General features: G+C 39.0%; 2 protein-coding genes across 4 annotated transcripts; both read right to left on the bottom strand.

Annotated features, from left to right (window-relative positions):
- Positions 1-1,974: 1,974 nt before the first annotated feature.
- LOC143718797 (uncharacterized) lies at positions 1,975-7,880 on the bottom strand. Of its 3 annotated transcripts, XM_077209692.1 has the most exons (3): positions 7,223-7,880; positions 6,577-6,757; positions 1,975-5,195 (listed from the first exon to the last, which is right to left on the bottom strand). In XM_077209692.1, the coding sequence occupies exon 3, from the start codon at positions 4,952-4,954 to the stop codon at positions 2,261-2,263; it is 2,694 nt and encodes an 897-aa protein (XP_077065807.1). In that variant the 5' UTR covers positions 4,955-5,195; positions 6,577-6,757; positions 7,223-7,880; the 3' UTR covers positions 1,975-2,260. The 3 variants fall into 3 exon arrangements, with proteins under 3 accessions (XP_077065807.1, XP_077065806.1, XP_077065805.1); XM_077209691.1 differs by lacking the exon at positions 6,577-6,757 and having other exon boundaries at positions 7,153-7,880; XM_077209690.1 differs by lacking the exon at positions 6,577-6,757.
- A 120-nt stretch (positions 7,881-8,000) lies between these two features.
- ntd5 (ntl-dependent gene 5) lies at positions 8,001-17,764 on the bottom strand. Its single transcript, XM_077209693.1, has 8 exons — positions 17,657-17,764; positions 16,075-16,221; positions 15,752-15,943; positions 10,997-11,126; positions 10,803-10,879; positions 9,438-9,617; positions 9,037-9,234; positions 8,001-8,947 (listed from the first exon to the last, which is right to left on the bottom strand). The coding sequence occupies exons 1-8, from the start codon at positions 17,721-17,723 to the stop codon at positions 8,865-8,867; spliced, it is 1,074 nt and encodes a 357-aa protein (XP_077065808.1). The 5' UTR covers positions 17,724-17,764; the 3' UTR covers positions 8,001-8,864.
- Positions 17,765-20,193: the final 2,429 nt, after the last annotated feature.

Raw genomic sequence — 20,193 nt, 5'->3', positions numbered from 1 at the left:
AAACCGGAGTTAAATGGACCAGTAATGAATAAATTACAAAGTCTATGTATCATATAGTCTATAAATGTATAACACACATTGTTATGGCACACTTTTCATAATAGTCTTAATGTCATTAAAAAAAATAATACTAATAGTGTCTGGAAAAAGATGGATGACTTTTCAGCATTTCGATTTAATTCATTTTATTCAAAATCCTGTGACACAGGTTACAGAAATAAGGCTGTTTAAATATCTGCAGTCTTATTTTTAAATTGTGTATTAAATATATAAGTGTTCTGTGACATAACACACCATTTTAAATATATACATTTTCACCATAAATAAATAGTTATCATTGGTGCATGATTGTTCTTCGTTAAGCACACTCTGAGCATTCATCTTAACATTGCAAGAAGGAACCAAACATTTTTTTTAAATACATGGTAAATCTATTGTGAAATGTGCTCAATAAAAACACTAAATCAATCTGAATATATATGAATAAAGTAATATGTAAACAACTGTGCAAACCAAATTTAGTGATATTGTTCAGGAGCTGGACACTTCCACAGCATGCAGAGTATGTGCTGCCATGAGCCTAAAGCAAAGTTAATTAAGCACGGGAACCACCGCAAAATAAAAGGGCTTGACGAGCTTTAATTAGCGTGCACAAATATTCAGATTCTTAATCAAATCTGAGATTTAACCGACAGAATTTTAGATTAGCCTAAGGTGTCCAGTCCATGCATGATGTTTGGTTATTTACACGGCGAATTACATAAACATAAATCAATCAGCAGGGGTTAAACCTTTTTTTGAAGCACGTTTTTTAAACTTATCAAACAGAGAACTAAATTTTTTTTAAAACAAATAAGGTAGACATTCAGCTAATCAAAGTTTAAAGTTGAAAACTGCAACTCAAAGTTGAAATCTTGTCATAAGTAAATTAAATTATATATAAAAATGAACATGTGCAGATGAACTTTGTAACAGATGTAACAATTTTTGTAACAATTTGTAACAGATGTCTGACAAGCTATCATGAGAAGTAAAACCTTCTTTATCCAAATGAAAAAAAAAATATTTCAAGCTAATTAAATGAAACAGGCCCCTGAAGAGGGAAGAGTTTATAAACCAAATAGTTCATGTTCAATATTAAAAAAGAACAATGCAGATCATTTAAAAGAAAAAATAGGTGACCAAAAATTCTCTCCTCTGGAAAAAAAGCCAAGAGGGAGAAACCGAAATGAACAAAGAGCAAAATGTTTCATAATGCATATCTGAAAATGAAATATAAAAGTTGAGTAATGAGAAGGCCCAGAAGGTTTTTTTTTTTTTACCATTTTAGGGGAAATCTGTTGAATTCTACATAACAGATGCCGATGTAAAATAGATTTTAAAGAAAGCATGAACTCGGTAACCAGGTGCATGCTTTCCTTTTCCGTAGTAAATTTGTAAAAAGAAAAAAATATATATATATAATATATATATTTCTCATGACACAAATGACACAAATGTTTTATCCACATACACATGAGTGTGTCTGTAAACACCCTCTGCCAATTGACTGGAGTCATTACTCTACTTGGTAGCAACTCACACAGTTGGGGTGTTGCTTTAACTGTCACTTGCACTGAACATGATTTAAAAACAAGAAAACCAAAGTATAGTTTTTAGTAGGTAAAAGCATGATCAAATTAGCCATACAAATGAACGTGAAAGGAGTGGAAGATGTTTAGAACTTTGAGAATGCTGTATGTTACAATTCGGTCGAAATCTGCAGGTTTGTGGATACAAAATCTGTGTGGGCCTAGTCATGATTTAGAGATGTGCTGATCTAGGCAGATCCTTGTCTCTGTGTCATTACTTCAATATATCATAATATAAAATTATAAATATTGATACCAAGTCCGGTAGACTTTTACAATAACTACATCATACCCTTGAAAGCTGTGCATGCAAAAAACTGAAATGAGAACAATAAGTAGCAAATAATGGTAATTTAAAGTTATTCAAGATGAATAATTGAAACAAATGTTTTTTTTAATCAAGTGATCTATCTCAATAACTAAAGCTTATTAGAAGTTAGAAGTGAATATTGCAGGATTCAGTCATCACCAGTAAAGGTCTCGAGAGTTAATGGAATGAAATATAGACAATTATATGAGTCTTTTGAGAAGTAAAGAATTGTTATATCATTAAACGTATTTACAACTATGTTTGTCTTGAAACTTCTTGAAAAAAAAAGAAAATCTGTTTTTTCATGCCCTAATGTAGTTCATTCTTCCCCTGTGTCACTGTCAGACTCCATTTCAGGACATGTTGAACTGTACCACTCTGCATTCTCTTCTGACTCTCCTTGTACACCAGTGAGGGAAATCTCTCCACTTTCTGGCTTCACCTTCATGCCCATCGCCTCCAGATGCTGGCCTTGGTGTTTGCGCTTTGTGTGACGTCGCAGTGTGTTGCGCTCTGCAAAACGCATGTGGCATATTAAGCACTGAAATGGCTTCTCACCGGTGTGTACTCTCTGGTGCCTCATTAGCTCCCCTGATTCACGAAAACGCCTCGGGCAAAGCTGGCACACAAAGTTTCTCTGACCTGTATGAATGTGTTTATGTCGCTCAAGATGGCTTGATCTTTTGAACGCCTTGCCACAAAGATGGCATACGTGGGGTTTGCTTTGGGAGTGTGTGATGGAATGGCGCTCAAGGTCTGAAAGATAGTAGAAGACCCGCGGACAGTACTGACAGTAAAGAATGCGACGTGGGCCTAATACTTGCGGGTCTTGGTTCTTTGGGAGATTGATGGGATTTACGGGGGATATGGGTCGAAGGGGTGATGTGGAAGAGATGGTATCTAATGCGTCCGTTGGGTCTACCGAGGTAGACTCAGTGTCACCGTCACAGTTTCTCTCTCTCTCGTGGTTTTTACTCTCATGTACAGTGGAAGAGGAATCTGACTTAGTTGCTTCAGAACATGAGGATGGAGTGGTGACCGAATGAATCTCAGGCTTGTTTTCTTGTTTCTTCTCCACAGACACAGCCAATCTGAGAAGAGCCTCCCGAAAGGAAGTGGGCACTGGTGTGTCGGAGTAGGCGTCACTGCTAAATTGCTTGGCTGGACTTGTAGAGGTCACTGTGGAAGTGCTAGAGGAAGCAGTTGATGAGGTAGGGCTAGTAGGAAAATTAGAAGGGTTATTCAATCCTGAGATGTCTGTAGCTGTGGCAGAGGAAACCGTGCTGAGGCTAAGAAGTGATGGACATGAACTTAATGTAGATCCCAAATCAAGTGGACAGGCATCTGAGGGAACATTGGAAGAGGGGGAAATCTGAGATAATAGACCAGGAGAGGATGAACTCTGAGTTGAGGACACGGGAGATGACAAAACTAGGAACATGGGGGAGGACTGAGTGTTCTGACTAAGAGGAATCGGTAAGGAAAGGGTTATTAGCCCTGGGCTAGCCTTAGAGGCTGATGAGGAGGCTGATGAGGAAAGCGACTGAAGCTGAGATGGAGGAAGAAGAAGAATGGGAGTGTTTGACCCAGTAGTATTAGCCAAAATCTCTATTGGAACTGATGCCAAGTCAGACACAGCAGGTATGTTGGAGGGTTCAGCAAGAGCTACAGAAGATGTTGGTTTTTTTTGGTTTGGGGCAACTTGTGAGGCTTTCACTAAGACATGACCTAGAGACATATTTGGACACAGTGAATTGGGTTGTGTCTGCAGTCTTGAGTCTGCAATATCCTCTACATCAGCAAAGGAAGAGGGCTTATCTTCAACATGCCTTGGGCTTAGAGCTGTTTGTTCGGAAAGCCCCTCAGCATGTTGTATATTATCAATTTGTGGGACTTTCTGTCCATCTGGGGTGAGTGTGTAAGGAATCCCCTGGTCATCTATAAGTAGTGTATCCATTGGATCTGGGGTTATGACGGTGGGGTAAGATGGATTTGGCATGGGTTCAAGCGCAGGGGAGGAAAACTGTCCATCCCAATGCTGTGGGAGATATGTATGAGCTTCACTTACTAATGGAATCCAGCACATTTCATTATCATCCTCCTGCTCCACTTCTATATGCTGAGGCTCATCCTCAATTTCATCTACTTCCATATGAAGTGAACCTTCATATTCAGGGTCTACAACCCATTCGCTCTGCCTCTCATTATTTCGGTCTTTCTTTTTTGGGAGGCTTAAATCTAATACCTCATCCCCTTCATTTTGTCCCAAAGAATCTCCTGCACTTGTCATTGCAGTATTCCTTCCAAAACCAAGTCTCTCCTCTCTTACATTACATAGAATTTGTGTTTTATAATCTTCAATGCGGTCTTTACAATATTCTAATCTTTTGTTTGGATTTATGTCCATCCCAAGTTTACTCTCTCTTGCATGTGCCACATCAACATGTGTCTTATTATTAGTGCACAACTCCTTGCTGGTGTGGTTGCCTCCAGCAGGTGCTGGTAGTTTACCATTATGGAAACTTTTATTTAAAATAGATTGTTGTTGAACTTTAATCTCTAGTAAATCATTGGTTGAGATCTTAGCAATGTTTGTAGCTTTGGTTGTGACTTCACAAACTTCGGTCCTAGCATTAACAGACTCCATCTTGGGTATCAGCTGCATGTTTGTTGGTAGACTCCTTGTATTCTCATCAAAAGTAAGACGTTTATTTTTAACAGTCTGGTTTTCAAGAGGAATCGTCTGGTTTGAATCTGATTCATATTTTGGCGAGTTCTGCTCACTGCTCACATAGTTCTGCTTGCTGTAATCCTTTACAACTTCTGTCTGCTCTTGTGCTGGAACAAGAAACACATCTTTGTTTTTAGTTTCTGTCCTCAATGAGAGCCTCTCGTCTGATAATTCGGCATCTTGACCCACAGACATTTGGCAATCTTTGGTTGCAGAAAGGTCAGTCCACTTAATATGTGAAATGGTCTCACCTATCCTATCCAATGCATGTCGTTTGCGCATAGCAACCTCTGTACATTCAGCAGTAGAGAAGAAATCATATTATTCAGTACTTGTGGAGTAAGTCAGTTCATTATAACCTGAGAGAACATTGAAATATTGCCTGGCAGGGCCACAGAATCTTGCATAATCCAAGTAATGGCACCATATCCATTTCATTGTCCATCTGACGTAGCTGTTGATTTTAACCCATGTCTCTGGCACTGCCATCAATCAGGACCTTCTACTCATCTAAGGCATCAATCTGAAAAAAAAAGACAAAATATGATTCTAAATTCTATAATAGAAATAGCACAACTTAAAATACAACGACAGATATTGAGTTAAGGTAACAATTCTTCAGAAAACTTCAGTGCTGTCCAAATGTACAAGTTAACTGCATATTTTAATAATAATCACATTTTTAAAGTTTCTGATTATATATTCATATATAATACATTTTTAAAACATTATTTAATAATATATTTAATAAATGTTAATAAATATAAAAAGCCAGCATCATACAGTGCATAAAAATGGATACTAAGTTTTGATGTGGCTAAGAATTTTTTTTTAATAATTTTCTGATCTATAAGGGGTTGGTTTACAAGCATTTATGAAGCACTTATACTTCAAAAGCATAACAGAATCATAACATATTGAATTAAAAACAACAGACTGCTGCAGTTGCAGTTAAACAGAGCAAACAAAGGAGGCGATAAAGGGCGCCTTGATAAGAATCTGTAGTTATATTTCATCTAGGGATCAGTGCTAATAATGTAATAGTAATATAAAAATAATAAACAAATTTTCATCATTGTTAACAACAACATGATTAAATTTCAAGTTATTTTCATTTAATACTGATGCCTACTAAAACATACATTCAACAGTACGATCAGATGTTGACAACGACGACATCCCTGAGCAACTCGCATAGAAAAAACAAAAACACAAACTTCTTGAAAGGTTATTTTAAAAGCTTAAAATATTTTATATCGGAATTTAACAATCACTTACAAATTTAGTACATAATTTCTCAGGTGTATCCTGAACCCTCCTAAACTACAGGATACTGTTATTATCAACTTTCTCTGTGTCGTTATGGTCCAATAGGTCAACAAATCTAGTAGTAATATATTTCGAAAGCTTTAAATCACATTTCAGAGGACACGGTTGGTGGGTCATATTTTAGCAGTTGTTTTCATTTGTATTAACCTCTAATATGTCAACAATACAAAACTAACAGCATTTATTATAACACTTCTGACAGTAAATTAAAACAATAGACCACTTTATTTTTTATAAACAGCATTATTAAATTTTATTATGACATACTATTCATACACAATAGCCAATAAATAGCCTAAACCAATAAATCCACCAGTACTTTATTTTTAATATGAAGAATGACACAATATAATTGCAATTTGTTATTAAAGGTTTTAGATTGTGTTGCATAAACACACATTTATGAAGTTCTTACATTTAACAATAGGCTATTACAAACACTAAAAGCAGACAAATTCTTTGGAAATTAAAAGCTTGAAAGGACGCCAACACTAATTAGCCATGCTAAGGAACAGTTCTAACCTATAATAGTTATAACATTCAATATCTGTGTAATATTTGGAAAAAGTGCTCACATGCCATGCAGTTTTTAAGAACGCAACGCAATGAGCTTGAACGTCGCGCTGTCGTGGTAGCAGGTTCACTCCTCCTCCCCGTGGTTTTCATCACAAATTAAGTACGTTCATCTGTCAGCGCGCATGGCTCAGGGTTTGACACCAACGCCTTTGTCCGTAGCCTACAGTCAGCCATGCAGCACTGTGGGAGAGTTAGAGATCAACACGGGGACATTCGACGCCATTAAGCGCCGGAGGTTCGTTTAAAGAAGAAAAATATAAAACCAAACACCGCGTTTGATGTCTGCGGGGTCCAGACAGCGAGTAGAACCCGTGCCATTATATGACCAAAAGTATCTGTCTGAGGGGCATATCCTTCCATAACGTGGGTATGTCAGACTCAGATACACTTGAATTATTCCCATATTTTGGTCAAAACACTGACTGCGCTCGAACCTGCGACCAGCCATTTTATGCGTACCGAGGGTTCGAGCCAGTGACAGCGCTCACGCACTGCTGCTTAGGAAACCCTATTTCAAACTTTCCAAGACAACAAACGCTCTTTATCTGCTACTCACAAGAACATACATTTCTTACCAAAAGCTTACAGGCATTCGCACACATTGCTTCTTTATAACTGAAATATTGAATATGAAACTGTTCTCACCCCACGAGTCAGCTCGCGCAGGCACTGACTGGCCCGACCCTGAGATACTTCCGGAAGACCAAATATGAATGAATGACTGGGCGGAGAAGTTGAGCGCGAGAGAGCGGGGAGGGGGGATGTCGTGGTGTTGCAGTTTTCTACGTCCGACCTGGACTCGTTTAGGACTGGACATTTTAGTTGTGTAACTTTAGTTGTGTATTTGTCAGTATGGTTATGAAATGAATAAAACAAAACATAAACCTAAGGGTTAATCTCACTTTAACTGTCTACAGGTAAAATCTCACCCCAAAATTAAAAGGAAATACATTGTATAAACAAAAGGAATTATTTTTTGTTTTAAAACATTATTTTCAGGGCACATTTATATTGAGCACACACATTTATTTTTTTACATTTTTGTGCTGAATTTAATATTCACTGGTTTGAAAAAATACAAAAACAATATTTATAATGTCACAACGATACTTAATTGTATAATCCAATAGTTAATTAATTTTCATTACTGTATTAAGTCAATATTTATACATTTCAGTTACGCAAATGCAAGGGGATCCATAAAATAATGTAACAATGCAAAAAAATAGAGCTTAATTAAAAAAAATATTTGTGTATTTTCTGTATTATAAGTTTTGAGGTTTGAGGCTCAAACATTTCTTTGTATGCATTTAAGTTTTACTTATTTAAGTTTTCTAACTTTCATTTAAGTTTTGAGATATATGACTCAAATATTTCTTATTTCTAATTTATACAGACTTACCAAATAAAATAAGATCAGTACTTTTAATGACAACAAACAGTTTCTTTATTGTAGAATCATGCCAAGAGAACTACATTCAAAGACGATTTATAATGAAGTTTGCACAATGCAAAACTGAATCCTTATGAAAGCACAATTCAGCATGGCTGTATATCAGCAAAGCTTTTATGCAATAATATTTCCAATAATATTTACTCTTTTCTTATAATCAGCAGTCCAGTCAAAAATCAGTTAACTCTTTAAAACTGCTTTTGGAATACAGTAAAATTATGGAGAATCTGTACATAGCATGATTTCAGAGATAACCTTTGGCCTGTGCTTTCTTGATTGAGGTACTGACAAATGTATCAGTTAGCAGAAATAATTTTTTAAAAGGACAGTTCACCCAAAAATTTAAATTCTGTCATCCTTTACTCACCCTCAAGTTGTTCCAAACCTCTATGAATTTCTTTCTTCTGCTGAACACAAAATACGATATTTTGAAGAATGTCAGTTACCAGACAGTCGGCTGAGTAAATGATGACAGAATTTTCATTTTTGGGTGAAATATCCCTTTAACAAAGAAATAAAATATTATAACAAGATAAACATAAATGCTATAACTAAAAAAGCCCTTTTACACGCATGACCACAAAACACAACCAAAGATAGCAGCTTATGACAATCGCAACCTCAAGCAAGTATGAGGGTGTCTGCATACATCAGATATGATACAAACTCGGTTTAAGTTAACTTTGTCAATGCAACATACAAAATAGAAGAGAGGGGAGTTAAATGAAATAAAACTGTAGTGGCACATTAATAAAACAATTGTTTCTCTCCTCCAAAGTGAGGAGAGAACTATGTGTGCCAAAATAAAAAATGTGTTGTCATAATTTGATGATTTTACTGAAGGTCAGCAGGATCACATGCATCAATCTCAGAAACCAGTCGATGAGGGAAGAGCTTGAACTGAAGCCAGGTAGGGTCTAAAGAGAAAAGAGGTAGATTAAGGTGATGCAGGGTTATTTTTTAAGTGTAAATTATTATGTGTATACATGTGGTGGAAACTGTGTACCGAGGTAGCAACTAGGTGCTTTGAGCTGTCCATCTACACAGACCTCCGTGGCAGTGAAGCTGCAATGTTTTTCTGGATGTTTACAGAAAAATGTCACATTCTCTCCATGGGCAACCACACCATCCGTCAGATCATATGGCCAGCGCTTTAGTGCTCCCACAATCACCCTGCTGCGTTGAGCTGGGACTGGACAACGGGCTGATCGGAAAGGCAAGGGAAGAAATGGTGAAGAGAATGATTGGGAGATATTTGTCATGACAAAAAGGAAAGGAGGTTTATTATGTACGGCTGGAAACCAAAACACTCCAAACCTTACATTGAAGAAAATTAAAATGCTTAATGTAAAAGTTTAACACAGCGCAAATGATCGAATGTATTGTGTTGTTACCAGCTTTTCTTACCCCGGCAAGCAGGTTCTGCACTCCATATCCCATTAGGTAGACAAGTCACTTGATTTGGTCCATCCAACAAGAAGGTTTTCTTGCAAAGGTAATAAATTGTGTCACCAACTTCATATTCATTTCTCTGGACAGCCACCAGGTGTCCACGATCAACCTCCTTGGGAGGAGGACAAACCACACCTGATAACAAACATATGCACACACTCATACACATAAATGTGTTTGCAGAATTACAGTTTAAAAACCTTATTAAGTCTAACGTGAAAACTCTTAAAGGAATAATGCTGTGCTCAGTCGACATCACTGTGGCACAATGTTGATTATATGCTACAAGTAGCAAATTATTTTAATGTTTATGGCCCAGTTTCACAGACAGCTCAAATGCATTTTAGTCTGGAACTAGCTTAAGCCTTGTCTGTGAAACCGGGGGGTAGGCTATGTGTTTATGTTAAAGTGTAGAAATGTAACCCTTCAAATTGTATGTATTATAACTTTTTGTGTTATAATGCGTGTATTATTTCTGTAAAGTTTTCGTGGTCATCATGATTTTGTATGACATGTTCCTGGATCAATATATTTTGTTGATCCTGGAACAACATTCCTGTCTGAAAATTTAGTTGAACCTAACCCTACCTATAACTTATTCCGAAATGTATGTCCTTTGCATAAACTGTAAACCCTCAAATCCGATTGGTTGATTGGAATGTTGTTCCAGGATCAGCAAAGATGTTGATCCAGAAACAAGTTGTAGGCTACTTGGTGAAATCACATTCACCAAAAAGGTCAATAGTTGATTTCCACTAGTTTACAACCATATTTATTTGACATTGGCTATTTTAACATCTACAGATCGGTCTGATTTAAAGCGCCTCACAGTAACGCAAGTTCTTGCATTTTTTTAAAGAAAAGAAAGGACCAGTCAAAATTACGGTGCTATCGAATCGATGGAGCATAATTGAATAAGCCTTTAAAATAAGCTTGGCTGCAAAAATGATGTTGATCCAACAGGGGGCATCATTGCACCAGAATAATTTAGTGAAACCGGCATTTTAGTGAAGCTCCGCTAGCTCTACACACTCACACACAAAAAAACTATGTGCACATAGTGCCCTATCCGCCTACTCTCAAACCCACACAGTCTTTATTGCTCTTCTCTCTCCCGCTGTCCCTCTCATCTCTCTTTCATTACTTTGTACCATTTTGTGCAAGTATAGCTACACAATATCTCTTTAGTTTGAATCAACATCTTCCACTCAAGCATACATTCTAATACACCTGTTATTTTTCTTTTAGCAAGATCTCTGTCTCAGTCATTCCCATGCGGAGGATGTTTACACACACACACACACACACACACACACTTACGGCGACAGATGGGGTGAGGGTATTGCCACGTCTGGTTCTCATGACAGATATTCTCACTATTTCCAATCAGCACAGATCTGTATGCGGAAAAGGCCGAGGTGTGTAGATTGCATAAGTATAATAAAAAGAGACATTCTGTTGTATATCAGTCACAGATTTCTCTTTCCAGTTTTATTTTTGCTCTTCAATCTCACCCAGATGCACATTGATACTGGATGGTGGATCCCACAGCAGCACTGCCCTGCACAGAGAGCAGATCATCATCAGGCAAAGAACAGGACACCTCAGTCACCAAAACCGACTCTGCTGCAAGACCTGGGGAGGCTGGTGGAAAAATAAAAATAAAATAGCTTATTTATCTCTTGACTTGAGTATACATTTAAATGCTAAATTGATTTGGTCAAGTCCTTTGAAATGTACACTTTGTTTCTTATTGTTTTTAAAATGAAAGAAAATGAAAACAAGTAAATAAAACAAATAAATTGTTGTAGCATATTTTCCGTTTTTATTATTAATTCATACATATTACGTTTTTGGGGTGTCCATTGACATTTTACAATCTGAACTAACCTTGTTTGCCATAAAATGGTCAAATTATCTGATATTACTATAGACTTATTGACCTTTACACACAGTCACGAGGGTCTGCAGAGGGCTCTCTGTAATATCATTTCATGTTTTATGTTTTTGTATGTAAGCTGACACCTATGGGGAAAACTCCTGTTTTCTCAGAATCCTGAAGCCTGATTGGTTCACGTCTGTGCATGGCATTTCAGCCCGCCAAAAAGGGTGGGGTTGACTGCCTATATAGGTCACCCAGAAATGCCATCAGTCAGAATCTTTCTCCTTCAGCACGAAGATCATCTCACTGTTCCGAAGAAGACTGAAGCCTCTATTCGTTTCTTGCTGTCGAACGAGCCTTGCAGCGAAACAAGACGCTCTGCAAGCAAGATGACTGCACAGCGCTCTTCAAGCAAGCTGACTGAAACAGCACTTTGCAAGCAAGCTGATTGAGTGTCTCACCTGCGGCCATCCGAAGGTTAAATAAAAGAGCAACTTTTAAGAGAAAATTTTAAGAGCAATTTCAGCGATGTTGTTTCAAATGTCTGTTGTGCCGTGAATGTGGCTTGTACAGGGCTCACCTGCCTGCTCTGGATGAGCACTCATTTGGGCCCAGATGTGCCTGGGCCCACACTGAGGCGGCGCATCTAGACTCTAGCTGCCCGCACTGCAAGCTGAACCTTGTGATGCTAAGCGCCCGGATAGCACTCTTCAGTAATCCTGCCGCTTCCACTTCTCCTTCCCCTCTCGAGCCGAGGTGAAAGAAGAAACGATGCCACCAGGCTGAGCAGCAAGGCGAAAGCAAGTTCACATCGGCCCAGCCCCCATGTGCCTCACTTTCCCCTCACCGTCACGAGTCCCCTGTGTTCTTCACCCGCGAGGATCAACGTCCCTCATCTGGTGCGAGTGGCATGGTCTCATTTGGCGGGTCTGAGGAAGAACTAGACTCTATGTCTTTGGTTGCCTCTGACTGCGAAGAGTGGATGAACGCCGGTGATGACTCCGGCCCCCTGCCGCATAAACAGTGATAAAGCACGGCCTTGCATCGACTCAGAGCTTTTGCGAGCTGTCGAAAAAGCTCCTCACCAAAGCTGTCGAAGAGGTGAGCTTGGACTGGTCGGCCCCAGAAGAGCCCGCCAGCAGCCGACTCAACGAATGGATCCTGCAGCCGGGGCGGCGCCAGCAGGACCCAACCCAGTCTCCAGCCCCATTTTTTCCGGAGGTCCACCAGGAACTCACTAAGGAGTGGCATGCATCCACTGTTCCTCTTCGCTATGGCCAGTCCAGTGGTGCTGGAGCGCCACTTGTGTGTCAATCTCACTGAGATCAATGACGCAGACAGGACTCTTCTTGATCCCCTGTCACTCCATCGGCCCTTTTCACCTCCGCGGTGGACAGCTTCGCGGAATGCTACATCAAGGTCCAAAAGTCATCACAGGCTATGCGTCACTTCTTGCCTAAATGAACCAGCTCCAGCACTGCCTCCAGTCGCTCCAAGACGGCCCCGCCAACCCAGCAGCGACCCAGAATAGTCTTAGCGCCCGTCTAGCCCCAGCCGAAAGTCAAGCAATGCCTCTGCCCAGCCAAATGCAACCCATATCTGAAGTGTCAAGGTGCTCGCTCCAAGCTAGAGCTGGACTTCAGTCCAGTTTGCTCACCCAAACCCCTTCCCCCTTCACCAAATAAAATTTTTACATTTTCACAAAGAAAATTGTCTCCTTTCAATGCTGTAACAGGTGCTGTTCTCCCGCCTTAGCACAGGACACTGCCTGTAGTACTTCAACCATTAGCCATTCCACTCCAGGCATGACGGGCCATGACAGGAGTGTTGAGCAGGATTTTGGGGATAATAGAACGAGGTTGCTCCAATTCGCTCGTAGACCGCCCTGCTTCAGGGGCATGATTCAAACATTGGGCTCAGACGATCTCAGTTCACATGTCTTCAGAGCTGAAGTTCAGTCTATGCCTGGCTAGCTGGATGTGGTCATGCTAATGCCTTATTTTGCTTTCCATGATTACTTTTTAAAACAATGGGGACAGATCCAGCATGGACAGTTACCAGAGTGAGGGATATGAAGCACCTGTCTGAGAAAGTAACGGAACAGTTTGAGTTCAATTTCAAATGCAAATGGAAAGTTTGTGCAATATGTTTGTTTTTGTGTAAGAATGGCTCAACCTTTTAATATAATTGGCATTAAATAATTACTGAATTTTTCACAGAGCACTGATATCCTTTAGTTTGTGTTAACTTGTGTTTGGGTGGTTGTTAATAATGATTGGAGACTATTCCACAACCTGGAAGCCACAATGCTAAAAGACCTGGCTCTCCTGGTTACCAGCAGACTATAGAAACTGACTGAATATGGCACAGCCCCACCTAAGATATTTTTACACTGGTCTATGCTGGAATAATGTGCCATGGAGAAAGTCCCCATGGAACGCAGCGAGTCAGGCTTTTACAGCCGCTACTACCTTGTCCCCAAGAAGGATGGCAGCCTCAGGACTATCCTCGATCTGAGATGTCTGAATCGTGCACTCATGAGATGGCCCTTCAGAATGTTAAATATCAAACAAATCCTTGCGCAAATTTGCCCCCCGGGGATTGGTTTATATCAGTGGATCTGAAAGATGCTTATTAGATATACAGATAGCCCCCCATTACAGGTCGTTCTTGAGATTTCATTCGAGGGGGTGGCATACCAATATACAGTCCTTCCGTTCTGACTTTTTCTAGCTCCCCGTTCTTTTACGAAGTGCGTAGAAGCGTCTCTTTCCCCTCTGAGACAGAAGGGAAACAACATACTCAACTATCTCAATGATTGGCTACTTATAGCCCAATCGACACAGGAGCTATGCACACACAGATCCCAGCTCCTCAGCCATCTGGAGGACTTGGGCTTCAGGGTCAACTTTGGCAAGAACTTGCTGCTCCCCAGCCAATAAGCTTCAGCTAAAACTGACTCAATGCTCGTTCCCGTTATCTCAGGGAACCAGGGTTACATGAGTAGTCATAAATGTTTTTCAGGGAAAGTTTCTTGGGTGAACACAAAAGCTTTGCAAGAGAATGCAAATCTTGAGGCAACGCAAAAGTATTAATATAGATTTTAAAAACATATAAAATGTTTGTTCAAGCAGGTCATTGTAAATATTACATTGCATTTTCATGTATTTCTTGACAAACAGACAAAAATGAGTTTTACATAATTTAAATGGTTTTCATGCATTGTTTAGAGGTGGTAAGTGCCTTTTTTCACCGAATAAGTTCAAAACAAGCTTAGACGTTGTAAGTGAAGAGAATTTACAGTCAAAAGCCCTCCGTTATTCAGCTTCCCTGATTTTTGATACATAGTCGGAAAAGGAATACGAATGGATGACCCTGTGGATAATGGCATGGAGCTTTTTAACTAGATGTGGTAACACAATACATGAGTAGGTGAATGAATAGATAGGTAAATAGGGTTAACAAATGGATTCACAGGTCATCGCGTGGCTGAGCAGGTACCCAGATGATAGATGGACAGAATGTGCGTCTTCATTTTGAGTTTTATCAGAAAAATCCATCTGGAACAAGCTGTTCTCACATTCCCTCTTGTGCAGTTGACTCATGCAGTTACTGTATGTATCGAATCTCTCCCTCGTTTGTGAGGATGACTGATTAATGAAGGGGGAGGAAATCATACAGTCAACATGCACACACACCAAACTTCCATTGTACATCAATTCAGCTTTGAATGCGCTTGAACTTTGTGTGTGAATCCGGCAAATCTACATGCCTGTCTCTGCTTGTTAAATATTCCATGTCACTGATCTGCAGATGATAGAGTATTGAAGGACAGATCTCACAGACCCCAAACGCCCACACTTCAGCTCCTTTGACAGCTCATTCCTAGAAATACCTCTCATGTTACTCCAGGAAATGAGTGTTTGAATGTGTGCATGTGTTGCAGAGGGGGTGATACTGGGAATTGCTACAGCCTGGAGGTCTCTGCCGATTTACGCCTCCTCTCCACAGAGCTGGAGTCTTTAGACTAAAACCCCACCATCCAGAAATAAGCGCTGATCCAGGTCCACAAGCTCCAAGCTTTTGTTCCATAATATTCATGCAACCAAAAATGCATTATTATGCAGACACTGACACATATTTCTCTTTTTTTCTCGCATTCATAGCTGGCTGCGCTAAATATCACCACCATAATATTGCTGCTATGAAGGCATTCTCCCTAAATTGCATAATATTGACAATAACTTGATGGTTTACCAACAAGATACGGTCAACCTGACCCAACAGGACTGATGTCATTTTCTGTAAAGTTGCTTTGAAACAATATGTTTTGTAAAAACAGTAAAAAACAATACATGACAGTTTAAATATTTTTACTCTTTTCTACCTGTACAAACAGGCTCATCTCCACTCCACTGCCGGTCATCCTGGCAGCGGCGTATTGTAGCGTCCAGCCCGTTATGCATGGTGTATCCAGGCTTACAACGAACCTCTAGCAGAGCGGAGAAAGAGGGCAAAGGGGAAAGGAGAACTACATCCGAATTTTTTGCAGGTGGGAGAGGCCACGGACACATACGACCTGTTCACAAAGAATACTCAAATGAAAACTGTGGACACTGCCTTATAATATATTATAGATTTAGTAAATTTTTTAGGTTTATTTGCTCTTAAGGTTAATAATAAATGCATTATGGGGTTTCTAGCTCTGACCTGGGGCCACACAGCTGAGTCCACACTGCCCGTCGCAGAGACACTGACGTTTGTTGCCACAGTCTTTATCTTGCTGACACTTTTTTGGGCATGTTTGTCTTCTCTCATTACCCAGTATTCTCTCTGGGCACTTTTCTGTTACATCCACTATACAGAAATAAAGACAATATTCAGGTCAAAATTTGTTTCACAGGCAGGTGGGCTGACGCACATTCTACCAGTCAAAGGATCAAATAAAGTCATTTTTTTTGAAAGAAGTCTCTTATGCTTAAGGTTGCATTCATTTTTATCAAAAATACAGTAAAAACAGTAAAATTTTGAAATATTTTTTACAATTTAAAATGAAGGTTTCCTATTTTAATATATTTTAAGGTGTAATTTATTCCTGTGATGGCATAGCTGAATTTTCAGTATCATTACTCCAGTCTTCAGTGTAATGTAATACTTCACAATTTTACTGTTTTACTGTATTTTTATCAAATGAATCCAACCTTGGTAAGCAGCATAAGAGAGTATATATATAGTGTCCATGCCATCAACACATTTTAAATACAGTGTACATTTGTCTGTCTAACTTATTAATCCGTGCCATAAAACAGCAGGCTGTTAAATGTCGGGCAGTCAGACACTGTTCTCTGAGCTGAACCAGGTGTTTAACACAATACATCCACACAAACCAGACAGTGATATGGATTTAGCCCACCCATAAACTGGAATGTTACAAGTTCACAATAAAACAGAATATTAGAAGTAGAATGAAAGCGCTTAACACAATTATGCATTTCTTATTAAGCATTATATAGGCTACTTCATGTGTGTGTGTGTGTGTGTGTGTGTGTGTGTGTGTGTGTGTGTGTGTGTGTGTGTGTGTGTGTGTGTGTGTGTGTGTGTGTGTGTGTGTGTGTGTGTGTGTGTGTGTGTGTGTGTGTGTGTGTGTGTGTGTGTTTCATGGAAAAGTACCAAGACAAATTATGTGAAAGGGTAGTAAAAAAATTTATCAAATTAAAAAACAGGACATATTTTAAAGAGACAGTTGTACATGTATGTATAACAAAAAAAAATAATAATATATATATATATATATATATATATATATATATATATATATATATATATATATATATATATTAAATGTCTATTTTTTTATCCTACAATAAAAGTCAGTGGAGTCTGAAGTTGTTTTGGACCCCATAGACTTTCACTGTATAGGCAAAAACAGTTGAATCCTTCTTCAAAATATATTATGTGTTGGTTGGGAGGTTGGGAGTAACATACAGTTAAGTAAATAATGACAGAATTTTCATTTTTGGCTGAATAGAAATTTCATAAACAATGTAATGGAGACTCAAAATGTATTTTCAAATAAATGAAAAAGATCACACTTTCTTTAAATACAAAATATGATTAATAAATACTGAACCTCCAGTTTAAAACTAGAGTCTCTCAGGCAAAAATCCATGAAATGAGCAGTCATTCATTCAATATTCCTTAACAAATCATTACAAAAAAACTGTTTTACATGAAAAGCCATCCATAATCGTTTCATTTTCTCTCAGCCACCCACGCACACTAACACGCTCACCTGATGCTGCAGCCAGGCTGCTGAGGGCCCCCACACACAGAAGAGACACAAGCAGAGATCGCTCCATCTTTCCCTGACATTTACTGTAGAGGTTATGAAAGAGGTAGTGAGATAGAGGGGGAATATAAAGATGGGGGAGAGTCTGGAGGAGGGGGTATTGTGATGGTGTGATGGCGAGGGAGGGGTGGAGCTGCCATACATGCACACACACATCTGGATCGTATTGAGTGTTTTGAATACAGGGTAGAATTCCGCAGAAAAAAGACCTTTCACCCAATTTCATTGATGCCAAAAGATTTTGAACATTTACCCCCACATCAAATGACATGCCTCGTGGATACACTCTTCCCCACATACAGACGCACAGTACCAAGTCGAATACTGTGACAAAGTGTCTGTTATACGGCAAGAGTGTGCCGACACATCTCAACACACCACAATTAAACTCAGCATCCTAAGACAGAAAGGAACCAACTTCCTTTAGCAAGAGTAAATACACACTTTGACAGATAAACGTGACACGCTCCCACACAGAGCGGCCAGCTTAAACCAACAAACAATCACATTCAGGCTACGTCCACTGATTTATCTCACCCTTTTGATGAATGTCACACTCAGTGAATGACACAAACCTCTTTATCTGAACATACATCCACGGTATTGACTTTTAAGCTGTTGTTTACTGGTCAGAAAGGGTGAACTCTTCCATAATAAATATTTTAAAGAATAAAATTAAGACTACTAAGAGTACTTTGAAGAGCATATTGGACTATGTTTATTGTTTTTGGAAGATTGGAGGCAACTCACTAAGGCCTTCGTGTGTACTGAATGTTTATTTCCCTGTTTGTTCCTCTTCCCTTTCTGTGAGGACACTGAGGCGATATAGGTCTACATGTGCTTAGGTTACGTGTGGACAATAAACTACACTTTGGGGTTCCTGGGTTTGCCCCACCTGCAGAATCCTTTGGTTAACCTATTGGTTTTTAAAAAAAAGACCACCTTTTAAAAAAAGACAGAGTTCTTTGAACATGCTAATTTGGACCCATAAATCCATGCAAGAGCCATCATGTTCTTTGTATAAAGATTTCCTCATCACAGGAAAAGGGTTTTGATGCACTTGAAATATTAGTTGACCTTGAGAGGACAATAAGATTTTTCAAATACCCTGAAAAAGGTTCCTAGAGCAGCGGATCTAAACCTTTCTGACTCCAAGGCCTGTCATTGTCAAAGACAATATTTGAAGACCCGCAAGATGTTTCTGGTATTTATGCTCATTTCACAGAAACAAGAGTGGCAAGTAGGCTTGCAGTAATAAAGTACACAAACGATGGAGAACAAAGCAAGCAGACTTTTATTAACTATACACATAGATCACACAACCAAGTAAACTAAAGACATGACCGAACACTGAGGAAACTAAAAGGGCTTAAATACCCAGGACTTGATAATTAACAAAACTAAAGACATGTGCGTATTTAAATCAACAATCATCGAAACAGACAATACGTCCTAAATAGTATTCAAATTTAGAATTAGGCTGCATCCGATATAGCAAAGTGGATCAAAGCCTTTCATTAAAGTTATACATGAATTTTGAAAAAGGCCCGTCCATTCTTGTCTTAGGATAACTTTGATGAACTTTTTGGATCCACTTCAAATGTTGACTACTGTATATAATAGGCGAAAAACAGAATGTGTCAAAAGAAGTATGTCCGAATTCACAATATTCATAAAAAAGTAGGCAAAAAGTCCCCGGATGACCTACTTCTTTCAGCAATATTCTGAAGTGTGCATATAATGGACACTTTACCATCCCATGAGGCCACGGGAGATGATTTTTGAATGGCAGTGAAGTGACATAACTGGCGCTGGTAGGTCACATGATAATGACAACATTGCGAATGTAGCATGTCCAGATTACATTTATACACACATTCACATTGGAACATACTTTTTTAGCGATAGTGAAGTAATTATTTATTCAAAATAAGTACAGCATCTACTCAAGGGAGTATGCAAATTCAGACGCAGCCAGTGTGTCCCAAATCTTAGTATGTTGAAATGAGTATTCCAAAGATACCCAGATGGTCTACTTTTTCCAGTTAGAATCCAAAGTGCAGATCCGTGAACACTCTAACGGCTAATATTGCCCTCAACCCATTGTGTGTTGGACGAGGATTCAATCAGAACCACAAACACAGATAAAGTTAAAAACTACAAACAATGGTGGATGTAGAAGTCCGTCGTTTAAGTAGAGAGGTTTAGATAAAGGGGTCTGTGCTGTGTGATTAATAATATCTAACCTTACAAATACATATTTATACAATGTTAATGTCACAAACTGCTCCGAGACACAAAGGTTGAGGATCCAAACAGAGGTTTTTATTAGGGGTAATCCAAAATCATAATACATATGACTGACAGGCAAGGGGCAAAACCACAGGAAAAACAATCCAAAATAAGCAACAGGGTAGAAAGCTCAGGCAAACAGGGGAATCCAGGAAATTGGGCAGAAGGTCAAAACCAAAGCACAGGAG

This window comes from Siphateles boraxobius, unplaced genomic scaffold (assembly GCF_051911475.1).
Source record: "Siphateles boraxobius isolate OS27281-9 unplaced genomic scaffold, OSU_SipBor_1 12, whole genome shotgun sequence".
In the NCBI taxonomy this organism is placed as follows: Eukaryota; Metazoa; Chordata; class Actinopteri; order Cypriniformes; family Leuciscidae; genus Siphateles; species Siphateles boraxobius.
Note: the sequence above shows the minus strand (reverse complement) of the source record. Positions and strands in the feature narration are given on the sequence as shown.

What these genes read in the sequence shown, in the direction of transcription:
- ntd5 (XM_077209693.1), bottom strand. Translation starts at nt 17,723, where the DNA reads ATGGAGCGATCTCTGCTTGTGTCTCTTCTGTGTGTGGGGGCCCTCAGC. An exon ending in CAGCCTGGCTGCAGCATCAG is followed by an intron (nt 16,222 to 17,656) that starts GTGAGCGTGTTA and finishes ATTTCTGTATAG; the next exon opens with TGGATGTAACAGAAAAGTGC. An exon ending in ACTCAGCTGTGTGGCCCCAG is followed by an intron (nt 15,944 to 16,074) that starts GTCAGAGCTAGA and finishes CTTTGTGAACAG; the next exon opens with GTCGTATGTGTCCGTGGCCT.
- LOC143718797 (XM_077209691.1), bottom strand. Translation starts at nt 4,954, where the DNA reads ATGCGCAAACGACATGCATTGGATAGGATAGGTGAGACCATTTCACAT.